Source organism: Lepisosteus oculatus, chromosome 2, assembly GCF_040954835.1.
Source record: "Lepisosteus oculatus isolate fLepOcu1 chromosome 2, fLepOcu1.hap2, whole genome shotgun sequence".
Taxonomy (NCBI): Eukaryota; Metazoa; Chordata; class Actinopteri; order Semionotiformes; family Lepisosteidae; genus Lepisosteus; species Lepisosteus oculatus.
In genome coordinates, this window is record NC_090697.1 from 18959595 (window position 1) to 18978715 (window position 19121).

At 36.9% G+C, this 19121-nt stretch overlaps 1 protein-coding gene across 3 annotated transcripts in view; it reads right to left on the reverse strand.

Annotated features, from left to right (window-relative positions):
* aig1 (androgen-induced 1 (H. sapiens)) overlaps window positions 1-11198 on the reverse strand; it is a 57382-nt gene extending 46184 nt beyond the window's left edge. Inside the window, exon 1 of one of the 3 annotated variants that reach the window (XM_015339117.2) lies at window positions 10945-11192. In XM_015339117.2, coding sequence (XP_015194603.1) covers window positions 10945-11085 — 141 coding nt within the window. In that variant the 5' untranslated portion in view covers window positions 11086-11192. Of the gene's footprint in view, window positions 1-10944 lie in introns of all 3 variants that reach the window. The other 2 variants (XM_015339118.2, XM_069198188.1) reach the window with 2 other exon arrangements.
* Between the last annotated feature and the right edge of the window lie 7923 nt (window positions 11199-19121).

A 19121-nucleotide genomic window follows, 5' to 3' on the forward strand; every position in this document is an offset into this window, starting at 1 on the left:
CACCAGCTTCATTTACCACTCAGCTTATTTAGAGTACTTCTTTACAAAACTGCATCATTCCTATAGATTTGCAGGATAAGTCAGTACAGTAGATAAACCTGGGAACTTGTAGTTGTATAAGAGAAAATACATCAAGCTGTTTTCAACTATGTTTGCCAACGGTTATACTAAAATGAGTGCATTCTGGATTTCTATCCACTTAAATGAAGGCAACTTTTTGAAAAAGTGTTCCACAGTGATTCAGATCTGCATAACTGTCAGTACATATGAGTGTCTGGAACTAAGAAATCAACACATCTCAGTCTATTTAGTCTGGAACAGGAGAGAATCTAGAATAAAAAATCTAATCATATAACACAAATGTGTGGTATTCAAGGCAAGTGAATTTAAGACAGAAAATACAAGTCAAACTTTACAAGAGAAATGGCTATTTGGAATAAACTACATAAGCGAAGCAATTGCTCCATGCAATTACTGCATTACTTCCAAACATTTTACTATGGAGAAAACATACCTACTTTAAACCACTGGCTGAACACTTAAGATATTTTGTTCTGGAGACGTACTCTTCTTTACATGCTATTACATGTAAACATTTTACAATTTTTGAATTCACATTGAAAGGAAAGTCCATATATTCCATATAGACTTCAAGATCTGATTCATACTGGTGTTTCCCTTGAATCTGTAAGTTGAATTTTGTCCCATAATGGCATTTTGGTGTGTAGCAGAAAGATTAAAAAATCAGAGAAGATAAGGCATTTCTATTCTTCTATTATCCATAACCATAAATGCCTTACAGTTAATAGTTAACGCTCTTTTCTTTATACAACACTGAAGAAACAAAGGAAATCCCATTCTAGCTGATATTTTTAATGACCTTCACTCAAAAAAGGATTTGCAATTTCACTATGAGCTAGCTGGCTCTTCTTTATTTCTACGTACACCTTGCAATGCCTGCCTGTCACATCTGATCGGGGACAAGACTGTCTATATTATACTTACATAGATTCCTCTGATAGATTTCAGGGGCAAATCAGAGAACGGGTTTCCTCGGTCTCTGTCTTTCTGTTCGGGGCTCCAGAAAAAACTTTTTTTTGAGGGTTTTGAATGTCAAAATTACCTGGGACTATTTTTGAGACCCTAAATTGCCTGGGACGATATTTTGACTTCCGAAAATCCTGATTCAGTTAGGAATTCCCAAAATTCCTGATTTATTTTTTAATAACTGATTAATACCTGATTCAGTTAAGCTTTCTTCCCAGACTTTATGTTGTTTGTCGAACTCAATACTGAACATTTTACACATGCTTTCATGACTGGCAAAATGTGGATGGGTGTAGTTGTCTGCTTTTTGATACAAGAATATTCCATGCTCACACCTGGTGCTCCAGCTGAATAATAACTTGACCTTTGTCCCTCACAGCAGCAATAATAGCTATGGTTTGAAGGATATTGGCAATTCATTGGAACTCTCTGCCTTGGCATTGTTAAATTCTATTTTTATTTAGATCTTATTTATTTATTTTCAGATTTTTATCGTTCGGCCTCGTAGTGTCAGGGTTAACTTGGAATAAGTACCAGTGATTTGGGGGTTATATGATGAGGACAGTATTCTTATTGTTCTGTATTGTATTTGTTATCTACAATTAAAAAAAATACAGAAAGCTTTTTAACATTAAAATTAACAGCTTGATTATAGTGTTTTCGATGAAGGTTCAAACTGGATTTGCCTTTTCTTTTTTCATATGAACTGAAGAAGAACGATTGAAAATAAATATAATTTTATCACAGTTCTGAAAAGAAAACATACAACATATGGCATACTGTAACAAGAGTAATGCTTTTAAAATAAACACAAACTATCCAACCAGTTAAAAATAAATGCCTTTGCACTGTACTTTGGAAAATACTAGGAGTGGGGATTTCCATTACTACGTCCCAGTTCTTCCTTTACAAAGAGAGCTATTATTTTCTGTACAGTGACTTTTAGTTCAGTCAAAAACAGAATTATAATCTGTTAGATGAATTCTGCGCTCATTTGTGGTGGATTTTCATCTTTTCTTCAGATATTTAACTTGAATGAGAATCGCTAAACTAATTAGAAAATATTTACTAGCCCTGTCTCACACATTTCCTGACTACAGACACACTCCTTTGAGACCTAAAATGTTCATCATTTACTGAATGGTTTTACTGCATTTAATGAAACTTATATTCACAGCTACCGAAGCTTGTAGACTTTGTTTAACAATAGTTCAAGCTCTTCTCCACAAGATTTCTTGTCTTTCTTGTTATTAAAAATCAGAAAAATGACACCCACCACGTACTGTACCCAGTTAAAACACAGAGCAGAAAGTCATCTTCGTTGCCTAAAAATGCTGTGAATGTGAGAAAACAGTAAAATGCTGTAAAAGCTCGTAGATCTTCTTATCTAATACACTGGGGCCTCACACCGAGAATTGAGCCCTTGGGAGTGAAGAAAAAAATTCCTCAGCGAACATTTTCCATGTTTATTTATGGCGTCTTCCAAATCATTTCTGCGTACCATGCTCCACATCGTGTAGCATTCTACGCGTAACAGCTGCCTCTGAAGGGACAACTGGGAAATCATTTTGGGCATTTGACAATGCTTTTATCTGCCCCACGCGCCACTGTGGAAGGAGTGAGGTAATCAGATCTGGGAGCGAGCATGCGGGAAGTCAGTGCTTCCTTAGGGAGCTCTCCTGCCACAGCAGTTCACACACCACTGAGCTGAACCTCTTTCCTCTGACGTCCGAGGCACAGCTGAGTCTGACTCCAGCCAGTGCAGCACCTCGACTTCAGGGATAAAACAAGAGTTGCAATGAACACATCACTGCACTTTCCAGTTTTTTCACTCCCATTTTTAGTATCATGTAGTACACAGTGGGTGTGTTCAAAAGAGGTTAAAGGATGTATTTGTAGTTACTGTCTGACAGATACACGGGGCCTATAGAAAATCTACACACCTTATCCAAAGTAACACATTTTGTGACCTAACAAATCAAAACGCATTAAATCAGAATTTATTTCACTCTTTACACATCACACATTATATTTAGACATTTTAACACACTATCTCCATGTGAAAAAAAAAATTCCCGAACATTCAACATAGCATCTCAACATAATTTGTTGAACATTCTCACAATGTACTATGCTTGGTTCAAAACTAACACAGCCCATCAGCCAAAGAACACCATCCCTACTGTGAAGAATTGTAGGGGCATCGTCATCTTCCTGGGCTGTTTTTCATGAGCAAGCACTTGCCAAGACAGAAGGAAAAATGAATGGAGAAATGTCCTTGAGGAACACCTGCATAAGAAAACTGAAACTGGGAACTGAAGTGTACTATTCAACATGGCAATGACCATAAGCCAACCGACAAAGCAACAGTAGAGTTTTTAAAGAACAAAAAGGTAAAGATCCTCAAGTGGTCCAGTCAGAGCCCTGACCTCAAAACAACTGAAACTCTATGGAAGGACCTGAAGATTGGAATTTACCACAGTCCTCTCTCAATCAGACTTAATGGTTCTGTAAGAAGGAGTGGAAAGACACTGCTATATCTAGGTGTGCTACTTTTATGTAAACGTATCCAACCAGAATAATGCGTGTAATTCAAGCAAAAGGTGCTTCCATCAAGAAGTAACTCAGGAGTGTGATACCTATCCAACTCTTTTTCTAGGTTTTGCAAAATGTTTGAGTATTTTTTTATTTGGAGTTTGTGTATAAATAAAATGTAAAATGTGTAAATAAAGGTAAAATACATTCTGATTTAATGTGTCTTGATTACAGGCTGTTAGGCCACCAAATGTGTTACTTTGAAAAGGATGTGAAAACTTTCTATAGGTACTGTACATCTAAACTAGTTTATAAAGTTACAAAACTCACATTGTTAGCAGACTACAAAAGCATATATTGTTATAAAAGACAATGGCCTAAAAATAACCTTTAATGATTCCTTTCACAGGCCACATGGAGAGCTTTTACACTAAAGTCAGGATTCAAATAGTATGGTTTTTATTCTAGGCGCAGTAACTTTACATTTTTTAAAAAATGTTTACATTTCTGAAAACTGAACATTAATGTGACTTTGATGTAACAACTCCAAGACCTTCATTGTTTTACAAATCTGTTCATGTTTACAAAGGTATTTTAATCCAGTGAACACTAATGTGAGATATTAACTCTACCTTGTAATACTGTGATGTCACTGAAGAATCATTAAAATGCAACTAAGCTTTATAATTTTACAAAACATGGCAGACAGTGCAAAGTGGATACCTCATTTACAATGGTTCTGTTATTATTATGGAACACAGTCAACAGATCATACTCCTCTTTTTATCGCTTTTATGTGATAATATATTTTGCAAACCAATAACTTTGTACAGTACTGCATGTTGTGAAGATCTACTCATTGCTTGCTGCCTTCTTACAAATTACTCGCAACCTAGCTTTCTACATCACTCCATGTCCCCTATACCTGGAAAGTGTATCTTACAACTGATCAATATCCCCTAGCAAAAATATCTATCACCAATGACTGGTCCAAAACAATCACATTTCCTTTCTCTTTGTATCCCATCCTTCTCATTTTATTATGACTTCACAAAAATAATGTTCTCCCAATTTAAACACAGCACACAAAACTCCCAATTGTGTTACCATGTCCTTCAGATATCCTTAGGGTAGTACAAAATGTTGCATTGTGCTCCATATTTCTTGAAGAGTGTTCTCTGTGAAAATCTCCCACGTTAGTCAATTTCATAACTTTTCTCCTGTTCTCTATGAATATAGACAAACAAACATTATTACACCATTGTGATTAATCCAAAGTTTGAAATACAGTATACTAAATTGTCGGGTACTTTTTAAGGAACAGGCATTTAAAAAATACTGATGTCTGCTGAAACAGAAAAGTAGCACGCTCTTAAAATAGAAAGAGTGCACCATTTAAAGGAATGTGAAGCCTGCATTGTGTTTTCTATTAAAAAGAAAAAAAATCATCATCTGTCCTTACTGTATGCTGTAGAAAAACTATTTAGAATGTTCCTTAAAAACTCACCAGGGGGACAAATTTACTAAAGCAACTAGTTACAGAAAACTTTGTTCTGTCACCAAACTGAATATTATTTATTCATTTAGTTGTCCACCAATTTTTACATGTATATTGATGCATTCACACATTCCCAATGACATATCAAGAGCCCTGGACAATACTTCAGACTGATGCTAGTTCATTTATGGGAAAATGTATCAATATCACACATTTCATCATGCAAAAGATGTTTGCAATTTTTAGAGCATACTGCATCCAAGCCCTCAGCTTACAGGCAGTTTACAGGCAGTAAAGGACCCAAAACTCTAATAACAGAGCAAAACTCCATGGCTCTTTATCGCTTACACAATGGACAGTGGGATACAGCATAACATTTTTAGCCAAACATTTCCAATAAGAGGGTACCATACAAAAGATAAAGGATTGATGGATTGAGAAGGGAATACATATAGTAACAGAAGCATATACTGTACAGTATATGGGCATGCCACATAGAAACCTATGAACGATAATCAATGACAGAAAAAAACTATAGTTATCTGCAGCACAGTCCCATAAACCTCTGTATGGTTGAGCATGCATACTCTGGCTTATTGTCCTCTGGGAGCTCAACTGTCCTTAAGAAGGCATTGTGCTACTCCAATGCCTCAGGCGAGGATATTGCAGTTAAAGTACATGCAGGTGACGTCTAAGTTGAAAAAAAAATGTTGTCTGTGTAAAATCTTAGTCAGTGGGCCAAAGAAATTTGTAGTAATCTAACAAAACAATGCCACAGTGCACTTGTCAGATTTATTGCTTAGATCTAGTGAACCACAGCATGTACAGTATAGGCTTTTGCCCAATACTGTATGTCAATATGCCTTCATATTAATTGTCTTGATTCACAATAATTCTTACAGACACTGCTACACCACATTCGTATGGTAATGAATTAGAATGTTCAAAACCGCATATCAAGCTAGCCAGTTTCTGATAAGATTCATCAAGTCTGAATGTGAAAGAATTAAGTCTTCCTTGCAAACAAGTTAATTGTTTTTTTTCCCAATATAACAGAAAATGTCATTCATCCATTCCAGTAACCACTTAGTCCAACACAGAAACATGGTCAGATGGAGCCTAACTTGTTTGTGCACAAAGCAGGTCACAAAAACATGGGGGACAAAAATGCCAATTAGTCTAGACAACATATTTTTGGACTTTAGAAGGACACTGGAGAACCTGTGAAAATCCTCATTGGCATGGGGTGAACATACAAACTCCACACAGAGGGTGCTCTGGACCAGGTTGAAGGTTCCTGAACCCAAGAGTTGTAAGAAAGCAACGCTAGTGTCATTCTGGTAATGCAATACATTTATCAATTATTATGTAACTACTTTTTAAAGGACAAAATTACAATCCAAAGGACTGCAGTATTTATTCAGGAAGTAGTTGAAAGCAAAGGAAGAAAAGGTAAAAATACAGTCAAGCAATGAGTAACGTTGACTAAAACTAAAAACAGAAATTACAATTTTAAAGTTGCCATACAATAGGAATACATTCAACACATAAATGAAATACAGAAGAACATACTGTATGGTGTTACATACATAAAGATTTATTATGTAGCAAGATTTGAATACAGAATGTCATAAGATTAAGATTTTTTAGTTGGACTTATTTTCCTTATACAAAACAATAAACTACTCTGCAAACATGACATCTAACACAGAAGTGGATACTTGATGGTTCTACCTCCCCCACTGAAAAGGTTAACTGCTATTACAGATGTTAAAATTCATGGGGAAATTCCAAATATAAATCCCTACATTAATCTCAATACAACCATGTGCTTTGTTAATACTGCATCAAAAACATTGTGAAAATTAATTCATTGCCAGAATTAACAGAAACAGCACCAATCCCAAAGCACATGCAACAGGATATCTGGATGTGAATATTAGCTATCTTGTATCTGAAAGTGCTTTATAGTGTGGAACCCATTTCCTATTCCACTTCAGAACAGTGTAGGCTTTGCATTTGATTAAGACAAAGTATGATCTTTTTGAAGCATGTTTCATGATACAAGATTTCAAGTCGCTTTACAGTATATCAAACAAGAAAAGGTTTACAAAATGTAAAATAATAGAGTAAATAAAACAGAATTTAAAGGTATAAGACAGGATTTGAAATTGCTGACTCACTCGCAAGATCTGACTTGGGCTGAGAGCCCATTCCACAGCCCTGAAGCAACAGAACATAGAGTATCCGGGCGTTCAGAGCCTTGTTTTCGAAACTGGAGGAATGCCAGAGTCCATAGAGCGCAAATGTACAGGTGTGTGAAGCATGGAATAAACCTTTACTTGTTCCTTCGCAGTTTCATAAAATGTTAACCAAAATTCCACCAGCATTCCAGAAACAATCTTTTATATCTTTTCAGCAGGTAAAGTATGATGAACATTATCCATGGCAACACTGAGGTCCGGCTTGAGAAGGATGGATTTAAAAAGAAACCGGTAGGAACTCATTAGAAACTTGAACAAGGGCCTTGTCTCTACTATGCTGCAATTTGAGCCCAGAATGAAAGGACTCATACAATTAATTTGCCAAAAATTGAGCTTGCAACTGAACAGCGGCACCTTGTTTCAGATTTCTGCACAAATTGGTAAATTAGTTATCGGTTGATAATTACTGAGAAGGCTGGAGTCTTTAGTTCTGCTTCTTCAACAGAAGGACATTTAAGGCGTGAGGTTACAATTCCAGATCTTAATAATTCATTGATGATGAGCCTGACAAAGGGACAGAGAACTGCAAATTTTGATCAAAGCAAAACACAGCATGTGGGAACCGAATGCAGGTCTTATTTTAGTTATTATTGTTTCGGTAAACTGACGAGGAAAGCCAGCATGAAATTCTACAAGGTGAAAGGCACTAAGCTGGACAGTAATATTATTTTCAGAAGTAGAAGCATTGGTACAGTACAAACTGACTTTGAATGTTATCAAAACTCATAAAACTCAGAAAACGACCATTTGACTGTAGGCTCTTCGGGAGTGATGTTCCGAATTGATGAATTATGGAAATAATTGTGGGGTATGGAGTTGTGTTTGTCATCTTCAAGCGGCATATGTTATGCAGCATATTCATCTATCTCCTTTCAGCATAAGACATTTTTCTTTTACAGACCTGTACTCATGTTGCGCTTGTAATTTCTATTGTATATATATTATCAATTACAAATGCCACTTTGTTACGACTTTATACGTTTGATCTAAAATGGCAAATTGTTGTGCTGTGTAAATATTTGGTATTTTCCAATACGCTACAAATAATCATTTTACAGACAGTTATCCCTTAGATCAACCTAATAAAACCAAAGACTCATCAAACTACAAATAGACCGGGCTAATCCATGCATCTTCTCAACTGAGTGTTTTCATAATTTGAAATGAATTTAGAAGGCATGAACTTTTTGGACTCAAGACCACAGGTGATACCAAAATTGGGTTAGGTTTACCAAAACAGACGTGGTGCAGCAAAAATAAAATATGATTAATTTCACTAATTCAGGCTGGGGGAAAAGTCTAGCAAATTACATTTATTATATACTGGTAGAGAGAGGTATCTGTGGTACCAAATACATAAACAACAAATTTAAGATGAGAAAGATCACACACGAAAATGTGGATGAAAAAGTCTTAGGTCTCAGGTGTTTATGTTGATACATCATTTTCATCTTCTTATCAATGATGGGAAGAATAAAATCTTAAAATATATTAGGGTATTTAGTTAAGTGCAAGAATAAATGGATGAAATCTTTGGATCAATAATATGAGATAATTATTCCTTATTCCACTCTGCCTAAAGCGCTTTACAGTAACGGGGTCCCCTCCACCACCAATGTGCAGCATCCACCTGGATGATACAAAGACAGCCAAAGTGTGCCAGAACACTCCCCACCTCCACCACCAATGTGCAGCATCCACCTGGATGATAAAAAAACAGCCATAGTGTGCCAGAACACTCCCCACAGACCAGCTATCAGTGGGGAGGAGAACAGAGTGTTGAAGCCAATTCATCAATAGGGATTATCAGGCCACGATCGGCAAAGGCCAATGGGAAATTTGTCCAGGACACCAGGGTAACACCCCTACTCTTTTTTGGATAAATAGCCCGGGATTTTTAATGACCACTGACAGTCAGAACCTTGCTTTTATGTCTCATCCGAAAGATGGTGCCTCTTTACAGTGTAGTGTTCCTATTACTATACTGGTGTAGTAGGTTTCACTTTACTCATCAAACTGATTAAATCAATTGGAAAATGTTATTTCATTTTGGTATTTCTTTGGAATATTTAACAATGTTATTTATTATTAACATTATTAATACATAAAATAGGTGGGACGTCCATTGATACTTTTGTATAATTTTAGACTTCGTAAAACAGAAAATTCAGTAAAATTGACTTGTTGAAGATATTGATGTTGGACACACTGTATTGTTGATATGTAGTAAGTAATTGAGTTTTCTTGATGTTTCCTAGGTTTTAGCTACAAATCAGCAAGAGAGATAATATTATAGAAAAATGAACAACAACTTAATTTATAAACGTGAGTTTAAAATAAGCAGGATGGATAAGCTATTGATTTTGCAAAACTGAAAGAAAGTATTTGGATTACAGCATTTTTAGGTTAGAATTGTACGTGACATTTAGATGAAACACTTAAGAAATTAAGAGGACCTACCTATAGTCAATTCAAAGCAATCTAGATAACTCTACAAGATTAACTGTGACAATCTGTTTATATTACACCTTTTTCACATTTTTATTTTTATTTTTAATGAAGAACTGGCTGCAACTGAGCACTGAAATAACAATGATCCAACACTGATTATCTGATACATTGATTGTTAATTAATCACCACAGTTACTTTCAGGCTAACTTTTGGATTTACAACTGAGCAATAGCAGTGCAGTGGTGCAGTAGTCTGAAGATACATTAAAAGGGGGACCATTCTGCTTAGTGCATATTTCTTTGTTTAAAGTAGCTTTGTGCTTAACACTACTCCATCCTTTGTGGTGACAGCAACTGTCTATTAGGAATAAAATGCAGCTACAGAAATACATTTAATTTTGTAATAAAAAACAGTCTAATTCAGAATTAGAAAATAACCATTCCTTAAACAGTACAAGAACAGCCTCCCGTTTTCAACTTATGCACGTTTCTGGGAAAAATAGTTTTTCATAGTTTACACATCACATCGTCTGTTGCAGCTAATCTTGCGGAAAACAATTACCATTAAATAAAATTAAAATACATTCAACAATATAATAAAGTATACGTTTAATTGAAATACTATTATCTGAAATACTATTTATTTCAGTTCCACTAACCTGAGAACGTTACCGTGGATAACGCCAAACCTTATTGACTGTCTTTTGTCTTTCACTGCCGATTTTTAACATGTGCGGAAAGTAATATAAGGTAATACATAAGCAATTGTATTAATCTATTACGATTTTCGAGTAGCCTAATGACAAAAATACCCTTCCACACCCTGCTCCCCCGTGAGATGAGAAAGGCACCCGACAGGACGTCTGATCATTAAAGATGAAAACTGCACCTTTTAAAAAACACTGATATTAAAAGGGAATAAATCAATGAATGGCAACGGGCTCAATTAAATGTGTTTTTTGTGTGTATGAACCTACGTGTATATAAAAGGAATCAAACCTTAAGAAAGAAAAGACGTTATAAATCCTCTTTAACAGGCCTGGTTCTCCAATAGGGTATGTAGGAGTTGAAGCAATGAGGCTACCATCGAAAACGGGACGCTCTAGATGAGTGAGTGGTGAATAACACCCGAGAACAACGAACACTTACCAGATCTATGAATGTTAAAAACTTCCAGCTACCACCGTAAGTTTGGTGAGCAGGCATGTCAATGGCTTTATAATTGCAGAGGATGGAGAAATACGATAGAAGGATCGCTAGCCTTAAAACCTGGGAAGGGATGAGCGCCATTTTTATATATATTTTTGGTATTTCCTCTTTGAATGATGCCGTTATCTGGGTGTCTCTCTCAGTGCAAGGAGGTCGCTGCCTGGAGATGGGATGTGAAAAGGAGGTGGCGTAGGAAGAGAGCGTGTAGGAGGGCAGAAAGAAGGGGGGAGGGAGGCAATGTTGCCATAGAAACAGAAGATGTTGAGGATGTTGAGTATCACTCTCCCTCCTGGGCTAAAGAGTGAACACAGCGAAATAGGAGCAATTCTCTGAAGCCTTTGTGTTAGCCATGTTAATAAATGAACTCAATGTTAATCCATTGGGCATGTATCATTATTTAAATTTATTCTTTTATTCAATAATAAAATAGTGATTCAGTTAATTTAGTTTATTGATCCTTATGAATTTTAAAAATGCACTGTTCTATTAAAATCTTCTGGAGAGCCAGTACAGTCTTGTAAAAGCCCTGGGGGAAAACCCTATAAACACGTCTGTTATAGCTGTTCTAAGAAGATGAGAATTATAATTTGATAAAAAGAGCATAATTAATTTTACCAAAATCTTAAACATCCTGTACTAAATAGATCATATAGTATATTATGGGATTTAATGCAATTTTGTGAGTAACCTCTGAGTAAAGTAAACATGCTTTTATCTACCCAAGGTAAGCCTGTGTATCAGTGATGACTAAAAAGTGTCTAAAGGGAAATCATCCTCCAGCAGACAGATCTGTGCTAAATCATCTATCCAACATATTAGAGGAACTGTCTGAGATGGAAAAGGCAGTACTTAACTCTATAGGTCATTAAATGACTCTCTACTAGAGAAAACTATATACTTTGAAATCAGAGTTTGCATCAGGGGTGAATTCTGGATTGGAACATTTGATTGTAGGTACCTTGTGTTCATGTAGGGTAGAGAAATGGGGTTTTCCACTCCAAATGTATATGGTGCAAACAGAGGGGATGTCTGCATTGTGGTTCTGCTCAAGTATCTGGACTAGGAAATAAAATCACAAAGAAATACCTTAATATAATGTATAGCAGCGGTCAATGCTCATATCACTGTTCAGTTGTAATTGGCGACTTGTGACTTCAGTTGTGATTGGTGATATGAGCTATGCCAACATGCAAATAATTATTCCTTCCTGTCTGCTTTGGGCCAGGATTAAGTCAAAAAGTCAATTTACTGACTAGTTGCAAATATCAAACCCTGCCCTTAACAGCAGCCTGGCATGTGCCAGAGGCTTATTTAATTAAAGCCAACCATCAAGTGCCAAGTGTACGTTTCGGATGGCCGGAGGGTCAAATTTCTGATTTAATCTTGGTCTGGATATTTTTTTACTTTGTTTTAAAGTTGCAGCTTAAAAAAAAGCTGAACTGGAGAAATATGCTTAATTTTTTTTCCAAACACCACACTTAACCTTGGATCAACTTTGTAGATGGAAAGAAAACATCTTTTATAGTTGAGCTAGCAAAAATACATTTGGGATCTAATTGTATAACTTTGATCCAGAGAGAAAAATGCGACCTGCTCCATTATGTATCTCTTTACGAATTTATGGTTTTATTTTCACATCTTCAACATATTTTTGTTAACCCAGGCTTCTGGCTTCCAGCGTTTTTCACAAGCTTTTCTTTTCACTTTTAAAAATTATGACATGTCTGTTTAAGACATTAGTCCTTCTGATTACAATTTAGAGTTAACAACTATATTGTCTTTTGAAATCAGACAGTTCTTGCTTGTTCTACTTTACAGCCCCCCCACAGGTGAGTAGAGTTGATGCAACTCCTCCATCATGTGAAATTAATAAAGCAAGTGGAGGTGAGGCAAAGAGTTAAAAAGTGAATATAGTACTTTGTAAAAAACAAACAACTGCAAATAAATAGATTCTTAAATACAATGAATGAACTAAAACACTTGATATGCTGTAAGGCAATTCCTAAGTTGCATTTAATAGACTGAAATTATTTCCCTGCCTTAGCTATTGTTCCACTTTCTTTTTTTGGCTGCCCTTTTGTGTCCTTTTTCGATCATATCACCATGCCATGGCAATGGTCAATAGGCACATAGAAGAGGACAAAAAGCTGTCACAGTTGTGACTCTCCTGCAGGTGGAGATGCTTGTGTTTTCAGCCGGCCCCACTGAATTCACTGTGCAGCGGCTCTGAAAGGGAATTTGGGTTAATTTCTAGAGCACATTCAATCCATTGTGGGGTCCCAGCTTCTTGCTTCACTAAAATCAATGAATAACCTGATATGTCTATGGCAACATTTCACAGGAATGTCTTCTTATAAGTACAGTAAGCACATTCTTAAATGTTTTGTGCTAACATTTCTTTCAATATAAATCTGAAGAGGAGGCTGTAAGATAGCTTTGATTTAGACCAAACACATGATTTCCATTGTTTTGAAACTCCATGGAAACTACTTGCAATAAATCTTTAACTCGTAAATCATTTTCCATAAAGAGTTGTGGTTTCAGTATTGGGACAATTAGCCCCCCACTGTGGGAATAGCCAATAAATAACTCAAGGGTGGCTGATGTGGATCACATAAACACACCCTAATCTGCTTAAAGACTTAAGGAAAATTGTTCATTGAAACTAGGGCATTTTGTCATTTTATTAGTGTTTGAAGTTTGAAAAAGTCTCTAGCCTGGCACATGTAAAACCATTTTATATGTCAATGTCTGTAAACTTCACAAGGTATTTAATCTTTTATAGAATCACTAAGACACAATTGCCAAAGCTAACCAAAATTAATCCATCTGGAGAGCAAGGGAGAGCACAGCTTCTTTTTATGGAATTAAGGTTTCTGTGGAAGAATGCACAACCTGAAAAATGTGCAAGTAAGAGAGAAGTCAGGAATAATATACATCTTTCATTTCTTCACTGAAACAAAATCACAAGCATTAAAGCAATCTGTTTTTCCAAGTTATTCTCATTGCTGTCCTCAATGAATTTCACTTACTGAATATAACTCTAGAATTGCTTGCACAGCAAAAACCTCCCCCTCACCAGTGGAAGTGCTGTAAAGAAATTTGAGTCACATGCTTTGTGCTGATTGAGGAGGGGAGTATGTGTCCCTGACAATTCTTGGCAGTAATAATTAAGTTACTCATAATAATTAAGTTAAAACTGTATAATACTGTGGTATTAGCTCTGAGAATTGGCCTGGACTATATTATCAATTCTATTATTTTCAGCTGATCATGATCTAGATTCTGCAAGCAACAGTGCTCCGCCAATTAACAATGTACTGTTGCTGGACTTGGTTGGTTTAAAGCCAGCCACCATGGCCTTTGAGTGGGCACCTCTAAGCTTGTAATGACATTATTACGCTTGTCCTCACTGCTCTTGAGCGGAGAGTATGGCAGTTTCAATAGCCACCAGGTTATTAGGAGCACCTGGCTTTAGTTGCTGTAGATCTCTCACTGCAGCATGTGCTCTGACAGTATTAAATCCCTCTGCTGCTTCCCCTCCAACATTGATAATTTCACTCCATTCCTTAGCCACCTTCCTGCATCTCAGTGAAGCCCTTGTTGTTCCTGGTTTCCAGTTCCCTTCAGCTCCACCTGGGAGATTGCCTGTAACTGTGCTCTCCAGAGGATTCCAGTGGCTGAGAGGGAACCTCACCCAATGTCTTTGTTGGCCTGGTCTAGATGGTGCCTGGGAATCCAGTTCCATCCGCTCCAGGTTCATGGCTATCTTCCAGGAGACTGAGCTGATAGTGTATGCCTGGCCTGGTCTTTGAAGGGTTTGCGTCTTGAGCTTACTGGCTCCTGGTCCCCTCGGACAGCCCAAGGAATTTCCTGCCCAGCCTGGGAGGTTGGACCTCTCCACACTGAGATGTCCTCTGGACTAAGCACAGCTCTAGTCTTTGGTGGCTCATCCCAATTCTACATTAGTGTTTCCCTCTACATCCCCTTTCTATGCTACTATTTCACCTGCCTGAACAACGGGAGACTCCAGCGGGCTGTTCTCCTATCCCATGCAACTTTCCCCAAGGAGCCCGGCCACAGGAATCCACTCCAGTGCAGAAGAGAGAGACACCCCAGAAGCTGTAGCTCCCGCATTCCAGTTGGTGGACTTTGGTGGACAGTTTCATTTTGGGCTGGTGCTGTACTGTGCCAGCCTCTCCTGTGCCCGAGATGTAGTGAGTGGACCACTCCCTCTGGACTATTGTGCCTTTGGTCTTCGGTCTGTAACATCTACAGCTCTGCCTCTATTCCTGGGGGAAACAGTGCTGATTATGAGTGACATCAGTAAAGTCCTTCTACTGACACTTATTTTTCTGTAAACCAGGATACATCTAAACCAATGTATACATGATTGTTGTATTAGAGAAAACTTTCTTGATGACCCTCAGATATTACTCAAGAACAGAATCTGCTGTGGAAATCATCATTATATTGCATCTGCTCAATGTTACAGACCTGACAAAAGAATTAGACATTTTTGTTAAAGACGCTGGAGGAACTGTCCAAAGTCATGTAGGCTATTGCTCCCAGAAGGCATCTCCAGAACCATAGCTTATAAGTCTTCAGTAAAAGGTTTTCTGTAGCCCTTCGCCACTTCAGTAGAGTTTGCCACTGGTGCTCTGAGACATCAATGCAATCTGTATGGCATCTTTGCCCCTGACAAAGTACTGCTATTTGATTACATGCCTCAGAAAAGAAAAATCACTTGTCAATTTTATACTTTGAGCTGAAATGCATGGGATGGGTCACAACAAATGCATAGACTTCAGGTGGGGCACCAGTCACAGACACACCCCACAAAAGTCTTAAAAGTTAAATGGTGGTTTATTGTCTGGAATGAGGACTGTAAACAAGCTGCCATTTCAGTGATAGCACAGCCGGTCTTCAGCACAGTGATTTAGTAAGCAGCCGTAAGACAGATCTGCAGTTACAAGGGTATAGTGGGATAAAATAAATAGCTGGCGCTGTGGCAAAGTGGCTGTGGCAATAGCAGCTGCTCTTTAGCCTTAAGGATGGAAAAAATAAGCATAAATAAATGAGCAGCCTGCACTGTGGAAAAGGCTGCTGGCATAGTAGCAAAGTTTCTATTATTTCTATTCAGCAATGAGGCTGGGAAATAAAATAGACAGGCTGCACTGTGACAAAGTAGTTGCTACAGTAGCAGTAAAGCTACTCTTCAGCCCTGAGGCTGGAATTGTAGAGGTTGTTGCTGGAGTCTTCAGCAGAAGCTGATGTGGAAGTCTTGTGTTGTTTGTGCTCTGACTTCTTGTCCCAATTGTCTCTCTGATCCTCCTACTTTTCCTGTGGTCTGGAGCAGGGTTTTATAGCTAATGTCTGCACCTATGATTGCCTGAGCAATCACCTGTTAGTGGTTATGCAGTTCTTTTATTCAGTGGCTTGAACCTCCAACAAGTTTGGGAACCCTCGTGCTCTCTGGGACTGTCCCTCGGAGCTCCCTGGTGAGCTGTAATAGCTCTCTGACCAGTTACAACACATACAGTACCTGCTGAGAAGATGCAACAGATAAGATAGATAAAGAGGAGCTCAACTGTCAAGTATCTGGGAGCACTATGACCAACAGCAGGATCCTGTCATGCATTGACTTACAGAATGCAGGCTGCCTGTCACAGTGATGTTTTGTAAATATAATCAGTTTTTATTAGACCTTTATTCGGAAATATGGTGCCTAAGTTAGCTTGAGAAAGTAATTCTCTAAGGTGACCATTTCCTGAGGCCTATTTTGATTTTAATATGATAATAAATTAATAATAAAAAGCAGTCATCTCAAAGTGCTTTGCAATACAGTACATTAAAATTGTATTTTACAGTAAAATCAAAGACAAAATCAAATCAGAAGCAGGAGATAATCACATAAAAGCTTTTGTGAGAGAGTAAATCCTTTAAGCTGCATTTGAAAACATGCAATGATATCTTTAGGGATGTTGTTCCACAGCATTGGGGCATAGCAACACAATATACTGCCACCCATAGAATTTACAGTAACTGGAAATTCACAATAAATCAGAATCGGCTGAGCAAAGACTGTGTGGAGGAGAGCAAACAGATAACATATATGCTAGATATGAGGAACCTTAACAAGTACAGCCTTGAACGTAAGCAGAAATATTTTAATATCATCTAACAGGAATCCAGTACTGTACAATGATGAAGGATTTCAATGCAATGTGTGGTGGTCAATTGCATGAAACATATTCAGGATTCTAACTTGCAATTTTAGAACATTAAAGATTGTTTTAGATTCTAGAATATGAGGTGTTCCAATAATGAAAAAGAAAACAAATGCAGGAAACACAATGAGTTGCATAAATAAAAATGAACTTCAGAGACTAAATGCAAAATATGCTGTACCTTCAGTCAGGGACATTTAAAAAACTAGGAATTTGCATTATGTTGAAGCAATTAAATATGAAGATAAAGTAATTTGAATGGAGTGATAACATTTCCTTTTTTGGAATTATATACTGGATAATTCAAAGAGATGCACATACTGTAGCATTTATATGTTTTCTTTTTCTCTTTTTTTCCTCTTTCTGATCTATAATCACATTGTATTAATGTAATGTAAATGTATTAATTTCTAAAGCAACCTGCAGTGTACAAGCTTCTGTTGCAATCAATTTTGATGCAGTATCTTGCACAATATACAACATATGATGAAACACTGATTAATCAGTACATTTGAATTAATTAGCATCTTGTCCAAGTTAATTACTTATAAATACATCTTCTTGAAACAAAGTATGGCATTGGAGATAATGAAGAACACATGCAGAACGCAGCAATCTTAAGGAAAACACACACATGCTACAGATATGCAAAAGAACTCTGCCAAGACAGGTTGTGGTTAACCCATGTGAAATACCTAACAATGCAGCCTGCAGAGCAAAGTAGATCTCATCTTCGCATGCATGCTCAGCCAATTGCCACTTCATTAATATAAAAGAAAAATATTAGGTTTTGGTTTGTGTTTGTTGTTAAAACAATGTTAAATAATAATGTTGGCATGAGATGTGAAAAATTTGGAATTCAAATATTTACCCGTGTCAAGAAGATCATAAGGTGTGATCAGGAATGATGTTGCAGTTCTGCAAATAAATTTGGAAATAAATTCAGGGATACCAAAGAACATAAGAAAGGTTACAAACTAGAGGAGGCTACTTATTAGTTGGTAATGAATTCATCCACGGATGTCATGGTACCTTTCTTCAAAGAAACTAGGGTATTGGTTTCAACAACATGGTTCGGTAGCTTCTTCCATTCTCCCACAACCACAACATTTACATTGCTGGTCCTCTGTCATGTTTACATATGCACCTTCACAGATCACAGACAACAGATCCCTTTTTACAAGCCACTTAAGAGGTGACACCACCTGGAGGCTTGAGTTGTTTAGTGTTTCAGTGAATGCTGAGGTTATTTTTTTCCAGAGCTGTGTTCTATTGACATATGAACTATTTCTGTTGTTCTGCCATAATTAAAACAATAACAGAATATTTAAGATATTCAAACAAGTGAATATACCTACATAAAATCCTAAAACTAAAGAAAAAGTACTTGTAAGCTTTTCAATTCGCATGCGTTATTTTATCTGTGCAGAAAATAGAATAAGGTAACAACAGGACTTGATTTCACCAAGGACTTAACCAGAGCTATACAAGACAACACATTTAATGCTACAACGGCACATAATAATTACAGTGCAATGGCATGTCTGCCACCCAGATCTATGAATAAAGCAATTTCTTTAATTTGGACAACTGACCAGTGAGACACAGAAATACAGTGTTGGAAATATTCATGGAAACTGGGAAAATAGTTACGTAACATTAACTGCATAATGTTTTTTTATTTGTGATTGAGTCCATGTTGTGTTAAATGTTTTGTGTTAAGTTATGTGCCTGCTTGCAATGCCAATTTCCTGTGTGGGACAATAAAAAATTAACTACATGTAAAGCTTTTGTGTAACTTTCAAATGTTATCTAATACAGTATTAGACTGACACCCTATAATTTCTTTTGTTGTCAGGCAAGCCATCAGAAAGCACCATACTGCTT